At 35.8% G+C, this 12,861-nt stretch overlaps 1 protein-coding gene across 1 annotated transcript in view; it reads left to right on the forward strand.

Annotated features, from left to right (window-relative positions):
- Positions 1 to 12,861, forward strand: part of Mcm6 (minichromosome maintenance 6) — a 144,174-nt gene that overhangs the window by 11,240 nt on the left and 120,073 nt on the right. Inside the window, exon 4 of the mRNA XM_090388414.1 lies at positions 8,396 to 8,558. Coding sequence (XP_090244540.1) covers positions 8,396 to 8,558 — 163 coding nt within the window. The remainder of the gene's footprint in view (positions 1 to 8,395; positions 8,559 to 12,861) is intronic.

Raw genomic sequence — 12,861 nt, forward strand, 5'->3', positions numbered from 1 at the left:
TGACATTTGTCTCTTTTTAGCTCTCATTGGTTTACAGTACTTATGATTGAAAGCTGACATCACAACGTATTAGCATGCATACAGATAGCTGTCATTGTAATTCTTTAGCATACTGCAGGCATTACCGCAGCAACTTTAAGTCATTACCTTCTGTCAGACTTCCTAAATTAATTTACTATCAGCCAGAGAAATCTTGTATAATTTTGAATTACAAAAAAATTTATTTATAAATAAGGCAATTTTCTGTGTTAAGGGTATAATGTTTGTATGGTAGGAAACTGCTGCCAACCAGGCTTTCATTACTTTGTTCTGCATGAATTTCTGAATTACAGGCTTTCCATTTTGCAAATTAACCTACAGAACATTGTTGTGTATATTTAGGTTACAGAAATTGACTAAAGTATGAAGAGGATAAATAACAGATTGTACTCACCTTCAGGCATAACATTCTGCACAATAATCAAGCACCACGGCCCTGCACTTTTGCTACTTTCTTTTGTATTCATTTCTCAATTGTGGCTTCTCATTTTGCAAATTTATGTAATCTAACTTCAATACAATAGTCTGTGCAGTTATTTTATGGAAATTGACCATAGCACTAAACAGAAACAAAATAAAATTTTATTTTAAAATAACATACTCTGCTTATTTGGAAGTGTTCAGATGCAGTTGTTTGGGCATCAGTTGACTAAATGGTCCTTTAGAAGTGACAGAAAACTTTTCCGTATCTTTACTTATAATAGGTCGGCTGTGGGTCAATCATAATATAAACTCATCAATGTATGTATAAATTTGCAACCTAATCTTATTTAATAACATTAGACTACATTAAATAGGCTATTCAAACTTTACATAAGAAGCATTGAATTTTTTTCTTTGATTAATATATGGTAACTTATCCAATAACGTCGACTTTCCTAGATGCCTAGGTGCCTAGTCTCCAGCCACTGCAATTTGCAGAATTTAAGCCTCTCTTGGTAAGAGGATCCCTTCATTCCCCTCACCAATCTTGTTGCCCTTCTCTGTACACGCTCAAGCAAATCTACATCCTTGCTAAAATGAGGCCTCCAGACCTGCACGCAGTACTCAAGGCATGGCCTGACCATTGCCTTATACATAGGGACAATCACCTCCTTTTCCCTACTAGCAAAATTCCTATATATCATTGACAAAACCCAATGACCTGCCCTGGCAGCCTGTCTGCATTGCTCAGAAAACTTCATATCTGACTGCACAATTACTCCCAGGTCTTTTTCATTTTCTACCACCTTAAGTGTAGTACCACACAGTTGGTACATTTCTCTGGGGTTACTTCTACCCATATGCAGTACTTTGCATTTGTCAAGGTTAAACTTCAGTTGCCACTTCTCAGCCCATCTGCCCAAAATTTCTAGATCCTGTTGCAGTAGCACACTGCCATTGCTGTCATTAACAACCCTGCCAAACTTTGTATCATCTGCAAATTTCGACATTAAGCCTGATATACCTTAATCAATATCATTGATAAATATACAAAACAACAGTGAACCAAACACAGAACCCTGTGGGACTCCACTAATAACATTAGTCCATGAAGAGCAGCACCCATTGATTACCATCCTCTGTCTTCTCCCACTTAACCATCCTTTTATCCATTGTAGCAACTTACCCTTAATACCATTCTGCTCCAATTTGTATAGTAGTCTTCCATGCGCAACAGTGTCAAAAGCTTTCCTGAAATCCAAATATATGATTTCAAAATTATTTTTTGCATCCAGTTCCTTTGTAACCACATCATAATATCCTATCAAATTTGTCAGACAAGACTTTCCCTTAACAAACCCATGCTTTGTCTGAATTATTGCTGCAGTCTTGTCTAGATGATTCTGCAATGCATCTTTAACCAGTGACTCCATTATTTTACCCGGAACACAAGTTAAACTAACTGGTCTGTAATTACTCGTGTCACCCTTCGATCCCCCTTTGTGAATTGGGGATACATTTGCACATCTCCAGTCTGTGGGAACCTCCCCTGAGTCCAAGGATGCTCTCATAATTATGGCTAAGGGTTTGCTTAGTTGCTTTGCCGCCTCCTTTAATATAACTGGATAGATCCCATCCACCCCAGGTGCTTTTCTTATGTTTAACTTCAACAATTTCTCCTCCACTTTACTCTCAGTTATTACAAAATCATTAAGTATCCTGCTACAATTTGATAACCTTCAGCCATTTTGAAACCTTAATAATTGCTCATATGTGAATGTAGATGCAAAATACTCATCCAGTTTGTTTGCTATCTGAGCAGGATCATCAACAGTCGAACCATCGATGTCAAGTATTGGATGAATCTGACCAATCAGATTCATCCCCTTCCTTTTAGAGTTTATATAAGTAAAGAAATCCTTGCTGTTTTTCTTAGCATCTTTTGCCAAGGATTTCTCGTAATCTGCCTTCGCCTGCCTAACCTCCTTTGTGACCTGATTACAGAGTAGCTTATATCTGCCGTAGGCTTCTGAGTCGTTTGATAATTTATATGCATCCCATGCATTTTTCTTCTCTGTTACAAGTCTCATTAGTTCATTTGATAACCATTTAGGCCTAAACCTTGAACAATATTTTTTAATAGGTATGAAAATTTTAGTAGCATCCACGATTAATTCCTTGATTGCTTCCCACTTAGAATTTACTGTTGGTAACATCGTCAGTTGATCCCACTGTACAGAATTTAAAAGCTTTCTGAGACCACTGTACTCACCTTTACGGAAGCAAAAACCCTTTCCTTTACCCCTGATGGTAATTATATCTTTAAGTAAATCTCACATCAGTACACTGTGATCGCAGCCACCTAGTGGTTCCTTTATCCGCAAATTCTTAATACACAAATGATCACTGCTCTCTCTGGTTGCCTCTCGAACATGCTGCTGCAGAAAACAATCATCCAATAAATCCACAAAAGTCTGACTAGTGTGTGAGTGACCAACCCACAAGTTCCAGTCAATATCTGGGAAGTTAAAATCCCCCATTATAAGACATTCCGATTTACTAGCCCACTCTATTTCTCTGTACAATTGTTCATTGTACTCATTAGGCCTATAACACACTCCTACTCTTATTTTTGCTTTTGCAGTGCTTATGTCACACCAAACTGACTCAACAGTGCACTGTTCATCTATATCAACTGGGTGCACTTCTTTTGATTTTATGTTTTTCTTAATTAACAGCATAACCCCTCCTCCCTTTCTATCCTGTCTATCCTTTTTGTACCCATTGTACTCCCCAAATTCCAGTTCTGCATTCCTTATATCTGTGTGACACCACGTCTCTGCTATCCCAACAATATCCGCCTTTGATGTCTTGACCAACACTTCAAATTCATCAAATTTATTTACTATACTTCTAGCATTGGTATACATGCTGCTATTCCTATTCCTAGTTACCCTAACACATCCCATATACCCACCTATTTTACGATGACTGCCATCCGTCCCTGAAACCCCCAACATCCCTTGCTCCAGGTCGTTACTTATTCTAATAGAAGTTGTGCAAGAATCACCTTCACCTCTGCCTGCGGCTACTGTTAAACTATTAGTCCTTGTATGCCCCCAAGCTAGCAGTTTTCCGACCCACCTAACACTGCCACGATAGCATCAGCAAATATTCTTGCACCCTTTCTATTTAAGTGTATCCCATCCCTGCAGAAGCAGTCTCTCCTATTAACAAGTACAGACCAGGCTGAAAAAAATTCTATCCCTTGAGCCTTGCACAATCTTTCCAGTGCCGAATTGATCGACAAGGCTCTCATCATATACTCCCTTCTATCGTGTCTGGGCAGAATTGCAGACACTTTCAAATTCAACATGCAGTATCTTATCCATGTTGGAAGAACCTATTCGCAGAGAGATACACCACAGCTATGAAGGCATGTGCCTCATTGAAAATAGTTTCCAATAACCTGCTGCATCCAAATGTTGCCAATGGTATCAAGGGGGCCTCAGTGTGTACCACAAAAACATTCTTACACTGTCAAACCACCAGCCTACATTGAAACAACTTTCCAGTCCTGGTGTTGCTGAGCCTACTATAACCATACATTGTTTTTTTTTTTTTTTTTTTTTTTTTTACTGACAGAAGTGGAACTCAGTTCAGTCATTGGCTGCAGTATCTCATCCATGACATGATACAATGAGTTGTGCATTCTTAAATTCCTCTTTGGTTATTACTGTTGTACTGAGTTGTTATTTAACTGACTGTAGCCTTTCTTTTGGCCCGGGTCCTTTCTGCTTCCATTGGTTTCTCATTCAACATGTTGTTTCTGACCACAGGATTACCATTATTTGAATATTATTTGGTTATTGGACCAATCCTGATACAGTCGTACACGAGAATTCCAATGAGGTTTCAGCTTTTAAGATACTTGTACTGGCATGTTACATCTGGTACTGACAAATATGGCATTTTATTTTATTTTTTTGGCCTCTAGAAAAGTCTGCTTCTTTGTATCTGTTTGGGCCTTACTAATACCAATACATTCAGTCCTTAAATCTTTTGTCTTGTTCAGTCTTTCACTGAATTATACACATACACAGCATGTTATGAATGCACAATGCTGTTTTTTGAAGGAGTATCCCATTTCATGAAAAGGGTAGGTGAATCTATTAAAGTTGTTACTTAGTGTATGTATATTGTTATCCATTGGTTTTCCCCATGTTGATGGGATGGCCAGATAAGTAGAAAACTTAGATAACCAGAATATCCTAATCCCACTGTGCATCAGATAATAGAACTTTTACTATACAACAAGGTGCACTCAAAATTTTTGAATTATTAATTGAAATGAACATTATCTTTTTGTTACTATTTTCTGTTTCTTGAATTATCCAACTCTTAGGTTGTTCAGTGAAAAGGATTTTAGTCCTTCCGGATGCTTCTGTTATTTTTCTGCCTGATTTTAATGTGCTATTATCAGAAAAAAATTAGAAATCTTGCTTTAACCCCTTCATGGATTATCCCGAGATATCTCGTTTTTAGTTTTAATGTTATTTGGAACTACACGAAAACTCGGTATACAGTAATACCCGAAGCAAACAATAATACCTCCAATTTAGGACCGAAACATATTTTCTCTGGTATTTATCTGGCTAATTTTGCATTAGGCAGGTATATCCCAAGTTTTCTCAGGATTTTCTTACGCCTGGCAGCAAAACGACTGGCTTTCATTTTACTTATATTGTACAGCAATGTCAGAACAGTAGTGCGTGTTCCTGTGCCGCCAGTAAGCAAAATATAATTTGCCGTCCTAAATGCAGAATACTGAACCCACGAAAATAATTCACAAAAACAATATCGAAAAATATTTGAGCATCCTCTTGAACTGCCGCCCGCAAGCGACGCTTACCTTGCCTGTCCACTTGTGGTGGCTGTGTGACAGAATGTAGTTAGTTTGTGATTACTGCTTGTGTGTTCCACTTGATTTTTTTTAAATTTATTTATGAGTAATGGAGACTTTTTCTGTTCCTTTCTTTTAGCTCAAGCGCTAATTTATTAAAAAAAAATCTGTATAATTTGCACACTTTTTGGTGTATCCGAGATAACTTGGGATAGCCCAAATGGGTTAATTATTCCCATGTATTTTCTATGAAAAAATTAATAAATAACAGAAAAAACTATACAACGAGTATTCGCATGACGCATACTTTTAATCTGTAAAATAAAAAAAGTCAATCCGTTACGGCACATTTTCCGGGAAAAAAAAAAGTTCCGTGAAGGGGTTAATATGATTTTATTACTTAAATGTTATTATTGCCGTTAATAGTTGTTATTATATATAGGGATTTAAACTGAAATAATTAGGTTGATTTTGATTTTCAATCTGTTTTTAAATGGCTTACTTTAATTTCAGATGAGGGTTCAAAAACAATTTTAAAATGACTTTAAAATCCTTTTTAAAAAAATTTTCATTGCAACCATGGTTAGTTAGCTACAAGAAATAATAAAATAAGTTTTTAAAAGTCACAGCAAATGTTATCACACCTTGTATACTGGTGCAGAGATGAGACACACCAAACTGTGCTGGTGAAGTATTGTATACTGGTGGAGATTTATATATGCACACTAAACATAATCCAAATGAGTGAATGACACTGTGTAACATTTACTCATTTGGATTATGTTTAGTGTGCCTTGCTAATTAAAAAAAAAAAAAACCCATTAATTTAATATTATTCATTTTGACAGTCACAGCAAATGTTATCACATCTTGTATACTGGTGAAGAGATGAGACACACCAAACTGTGTATAGAATTATTTTATTAACACCTTTTAATATGTTTTATTTCATTTCTTCATCTTTTTTTATTATAAGCACACTCACACATTGGTTCCACCTTAGGTTAAATTGTTTGCATACTTGCAACTTCAGCCTTTAATCTCTCAGAACTTGAGCCACTGGTAGTTATGTACAAATCATGTATTTATTCCAAGAAGTTAATAGTGTGCTGGGCACTTTTGGTCACAATAATAGCTTCAGTGCATTATGTTAGAGGTTCTTCTAATTTCTGGTAGAAAACTAGTGGTATTGTTTTCTACTCCTTTAAAGCATATGTGAATTCACTAATGAAGAGGGCTATCCTGGCATTGCTTTGTTTCAATTTAACTCATTTATCCTAAAGATGTTCAGTTGAATTATGTTGAGATCAGGGCTCTATACTGGCCACTGCAATTTTTTATCAGTGTTACTCTTTTCACACCATACATCCACATTCGTGCTTTGTAATTTGAAGTATTATCTTGTTGGAAGGTGTAAGGGCCACTTCCATAAAATCGACAGTGAAGGGCAGACAGAATTTCTGAGAACATCACTGTAGATGTGGCATTCATGGCTTGTATTCTGTAATGATGTTCTATGCCCTGTGACGGGGCTAAAGAAATGCCATTGTTAATGTTGTGGATCAGTGGATATCAGTCCTGTGGTGCAGTGTAAAGTTTGATATGTCATGCACTATGGCAATCAACAGTGTGCATTTGTTTCTGTTATCAATAGTCTGTGAGTTACAGCTCTTATGTGAAAATTTATGGCATGCAACTCTGTGTCATGGAAACAGTTACAGGTTTGCCTGTGGCTACTTACAGTTCTAGACTGAGATTCTTTAGGGTCTGATGCTGAGATGAGGTTACCAGCCATCTCAGGGCATATCTGCTCTTGTTAGTATTTTATTGGTCATTTCTTGGGCCCATTTTCACCTCCAGACTTTCGTTTTTTCAGCATGTTGTTATTGTCAACCTGGGAATGTTTAATTCCTGAGCAAAAATCTGCATAGACATTTTCCCTACACGACAACCATCATGTGGGGAAAATGTTCATTACCTCTCTGAAACTCTGTTAGCTCATTTTGCATGTTCTTTGTTTGAGTACACACTTGAATTGAATGGCTTAGACGTTTAGTCAAATATAGGTCAAAATATTTGCATATTTCATAATCACACAGCTGGGGTATATAATACTATCTCACAACGATTACATAAGGGTCCGATCTGATTTGTCCTTCTGTTCTTTGCATTTATATATGTGAAAAATTACTTATTCCCACCCTTTGCCCTCTTTGCCAGCAATTTCTCATAATCTGACTTTGTCTGCCTAACCTTTTCTGTGGCACTATCACAGATCAGTTTTGTAACTGTTATAGGTTCAATACTTTTTATTGCTCTGTAACTTTTCCATGCCATCTTTTTCTGCTCAAATAAACTGGCAACTTCATTATTCATCCAACTTGGAATCCTCCTGGAGTATTTTTTTTAATGGTATATATGCATTCAAGGCTTCTGTGATTAATGTTTTAAAGTTATACTATAATTCAATTGTATTCACCCTCTGTGAGATATTAACCCAGTTAATAGAGGCCATGCAGCACCTTAAGCTATCGTAATTTCCTTTCCTGAAATTGTAACCCATTCCTTTGTCTTTAACTACTGCTACCTCTCTCTTCATATTGGTAACAGTGGACAGTAAACTATGATGCAGTCCAATTATTCTTCATGCATTGAAGCAAAATATGATTTATTGAATTTCATAATGACATGCATAATTTTCCCCATTTTGCACATTATTTATTGCTGCATTATTAATTTGAGTGAAATGTTATTGAATGCTATACTGGAAGACAGATCTGAGTTAAAAGTTTTTTATGGATTCTGATATTGAAATGACAAGCATGCTGTTATTCATAAGGAATTATTGCTAATGTGAAATGAACAAAAGTGACATTCTTGATATTGTACAGTATTCTGGTTATAGCTTCTGGTAATAACTGAAAATTTAAAAGATTTTGTATATATTCAAACAGTAAATAGGTTTGTTGAAGTTTATATTATATTTCCTTGTATTTGTTTGATTGTTGTATGTATTTAATGTGCTTGTAGGGTGCGTGAACTGACAACAACAAAAATTGGTAGCTTATTACGTATTAGTGGCCAAGTAGTAAGAACCCATCCTGTTCATCCAGAATTGGTTGCTGGAACATTCACTTGCCTTGATTGCCAGACAATTATTAAGGATGTGGAGCAGCAGTTTAAATATACCCAAGTAAGTAAATGATCGTGTGCTCCCATCCCCTTACAAAAATAAATTAAGTTCAGAACCATGTAGATTCAGGAAAGAAATTAAAATCTATTTTGTGACAATGAAGTCTAGTACAGTGTGATGACATTCAGGCTAGATTGCAACTATTTGTTAAATGCACTGAAAGCTTTATCAGATTTTTGTAGTTTTAATCTGCATATTGCAGTACCACGAATAGAATTTGGAATTTTGTTTGAAAAGCTTTTAAATAATGGGATGACTAAGTTAATCGTTGATTTATAGAAGGGACTTCCATAATTTTCCCATTGTTCTATGTTGTGCACATTAATTATTACTGTATTATTAATTTGGAAGGAATATTATTGAATGCTATTCTAGCTGAAAGGCAGATCTGTATTAAATGTTTTATGGATTCTGATTTCAAAGTGACAAACATGTTATAAGAGTTCAAAATGGAGTTTTTCCTCTATGGGAAAGTTTGGGACTCCCTGCTTGTAGAGTATGCATAACATGCTCCTATTCAAAATTCCATTTTGAGGCCTTGTAATTCTTGGCAAGATAGTACATGGTGGATAAATTCTTTTTTTATATACAGGGTGTTTCAGGTAAACGTTTCAGAACTTCTAAGAGGGGTAGGGTACATCCTGACAACTCGAAATCATATAGCAATGTGGGGTCGGAAATGCTTTCCTGAAGCGGTGTTGTACACAGAAGCACCATAAAGAAAAGAGACCGTAAGTGAGAAATCGTTTTAATAATACATGAAAAGAAGCAAAAGGTACATGGATTAAAGTAAGTGTTCGAAGTTTCTTCCACGGGCTACAATGCACGCCTCACATCTCCGACGCATGGACATCCGAACATTCTGGAATACTCCAGGCGAATTTCGAATTTCTTCAACAGCTACTGCGATTCTTGCAACCAGCTCCTCAGCATTGTCAACAGGTGTGTCATAAACTAGCGATTTCATATGACCGTGAAAATTCCTTCACAAGGGAAGGAATTTTAAACACGCATAACGACCATATCTGGGCGGTCGAGAACCCGCATGCAATACGACGTCGGGCAGCACAGATTCGATTTTCGGTCAATGTATGGGCCGGTATTATGGGAGATCACCTCATCGGACTTTACCTGTTACCGTGTCGTTTAACCGGACCTATCTACTTGATCTTTCTGCAGCAAGTATTGCCACAACTTTTGAGAGATGAACAGATTTCTGCATCGACGCAACAGACAATGTGGTTCCAACACGATGGAGCCCCTGCCCATTATAGCGGAGATGTTCGTAACTACCTGGAGGTCACATTTGGTCAACAGTGGATCGGACGTGGTGGTCCCGTGCGTTGGCCTGCTCGGTCACCCGACCTATCATGTCTTGATTTTTATTTCTGGGGTCATATGAAATCGCTAGTTTATGACACCCCTGTTGACAATGCTGTGGAGCTGGTTGCAAGAATCGCAGTAGCTGCCGAAGAAATTCGAAATTCGCCTGGAGTATTCCAGAATGTTCGGATGTCCATGCGTCAGAGATGTGAGGCGTGCATTGTAGCCCGTGGAAGAAACTTCGAACACTTACTTTAATCCATGTACCTTTTGCTTCTTTTTCATGTATTATTAAAGCGATTTCTCACTTACGGTCTCTTTTCTTTATGGTGCTTCTGTGTACAACACCGCTTCAGGAAAGCATTTCCGACCCCACATTGCTATATGATTTCGAGTTGTCAGGATGTACCCTACCCCTCTTAGAAGTTCTGAAACGTTTAACTGAAACACCCTGTATATTTTTATTCTGTTATATTTGATTTTTTTGTATCTTATTTTACAAATTTTGTATCCTTTGAAAGCACTAGCTGCTGAGGAGCTGATAATCCTAGCAAGCATTGTTTACTTTCATATCTGCTTTTAAATCATTCCTGCTTATATAACCCTTTCAGGTATACAAAAAAACCAAAATATTAAAAATTTATGTTGAATTACATACAGTGCCATAGATATTTGTTTATTAAACTACTGTGAAGCATTCTGAATAACAGTAATATAAATAATCTTAACAGAAATTAATGTAATTTTATGACACAAATAGAAATATGATTCAAAATCTTAAAAGTCACTAATGAGATGGATGCATTAAATAAAATTCAGTGAAAGGAGGTGTAATGTTTGTCAACTTCAGTTTTCTAGTTTCAAATTTTTTAAATTTTACTAAGAATACAGATTGCTCTGTTTTGTGCGTCATCTTGCTCAGCATTGCTTTCATGAGGTTACTGCTAGGTTCTCTAAGACTGCTGTATTCAGAGACATCAAACACAATGATGTAATAGTGTTGTTCAAGAAATTAGTCAGAACACATATTTACAAGCGTTTGATGGTTACATTTCCTCAAGATTTCCAGCCTCCTGTACAACTTTATCCCAGTCATGCAGAAGATATTTGGTACCATCAGCAGCCTGATTTTGTTGAAGAGTGATTAGGGAGTAATCTTGTGCTCACAGTATATATCTTGTATTGTCTAAAAGCATTGACCTCTGAGTGATAAATAGAGTGACCATATGTACCGGATTTTAGACTGTTGTTTCGGCAAGTTTAGTATATGTCCCGGTTAAAAATATTTTTATTTCAACTGTAAAATTTTTATTGGTCTATTTTTCTATTCCATAGAGATCAATTAACATTAGCTTCCTTAGAAATTTATGGCTTACGAGTTACTTAATAATAGAATTTTTCACAAATGTAGAATCTTGCACAAAAAAAAACAATAAATGAAGTATGTTATACTAAATCTTAAACACAGCAATACTATCTATTACACAACCAGACAGTGAATCATCTAAACCATACGGCAGCCTGGTCACCTGGAAATCTGCAAACTTGTTAATTAATTATAATTAACTATTTCTATAATTAATAACATAATCAAGTGCACTTAGTTAAAATGCAAAATAAATTTTGCATTTTAACTAAGTGCACTTGATTTTTTGTAATGATTACCACTGAACTAACAAAAATTTAAAAAAAAAGAAAACACAGTTCTTTTCTTTTCATTTATAAAATCTGTTCACATAATGTGAACAGATTTTAATGTAACTTTATTAAAATTACCTTTAAAATTACCCACCTTTAAAAAAAAAAAAATTTAATTTGCGTTACGCATTTTGTTGCAAGTTTTTAAATGTATTTTTAAAGTTAAATTATTTATTAATACACTAAATAAAATATTATTAAAGTACTCAGAAAATAATTTACTTTACTTACGAATGTATATATAATTAAAGACTCCAACACTAACGTTGTCCCAGATTTCCTTCTTTCAAGCAGTCACGTTGGCCCAGTTTTCTTCTTTGGAACATGTTTTGTCCTGGTTTTTCTCCAAAAGTATATGGTCACACTAGTGATAAATCAAATTTATTAAGGTCTCATGTCCAGAGAATGGATAGGTAATCAAGGATTTCTCATCGTCACCACTGCAGTAGTACCTATACAGCATCCCTACATGACATCTTGAATTGTTGGGCAAAATGCTGATGCTGTCCCCAGGAAATGGCTACACTTTTTGTTGTATTGGTGGACACAAATGCTTCTCCGGGAACAAGTGCCAGTGTGCACCATTTACTGTGTTGGCTCATTGAGCGGCACTACTCAGATAGCTGTCATCCCAATCATACTCAGTAATCGGCATCATTTTCATATCTCTTGTTTCTTATCTGAATTTTTTTTTTTGGATGGGGAGAAAACTTGGGTTGTACCATTCATTGAACTGGCATTTGATTTTGACTTGTAAAATAGAGCCCAGATTTCAGCCAGTGTGTATGCATTTCAGTAAAACATCATACACTTAGTTTAGCACACTCGCAACATGGATCAGTGAAACAAATTTCCTATTCACATATACTTACAAAACTGTTGCTACTGTAAAACTGCTACTATCTTTGTCTCCTTTTATATAAGGTTTGATAAAAAAGTTCCAGGATTGAATTAATTAAAAATATCCGAATGTAGTATAAAATTTTTTTTTATTTCTAACCTAGAATGTCTAGGACTTATTTTTATATAAGTGGTGTTTTGGTTGCATTATCTGCAAAGTTTATTTTTATATAAGTGGTGTTTTGGTTGCATTATCTGCAAAGTTTACTTTTATCTGTTGTGGATGATTAGTAAATTCATATCATAATTTTTTAGAGTTTTTTAGAATTTCACATTTTGAACAGGGCTGTCTGAAATTTTGCTTTTTGTTGAAGCATGTGTTGAAAAAAAGATGGACATAATATCACTGTGAATGACACAAGGCATGGGAGATCTTGCACAT

Source organism: Mastigoproctus giganteus, chromosome 14 (assembly GCF_048544385.1).
Source record: "Mastigoproctus giganteus isolate SK-2022 chromosome 14, ASM4854438v1, whole genome shotgun sequence".
Taxonomy (NCBI): domain Eukaryota; kingdom Metazoa; phylum Arthropoda; class Arachnida; order Uropygi; family Thelyphonidae; genus Mastigoproctus; species Mastigoproctus giganteus.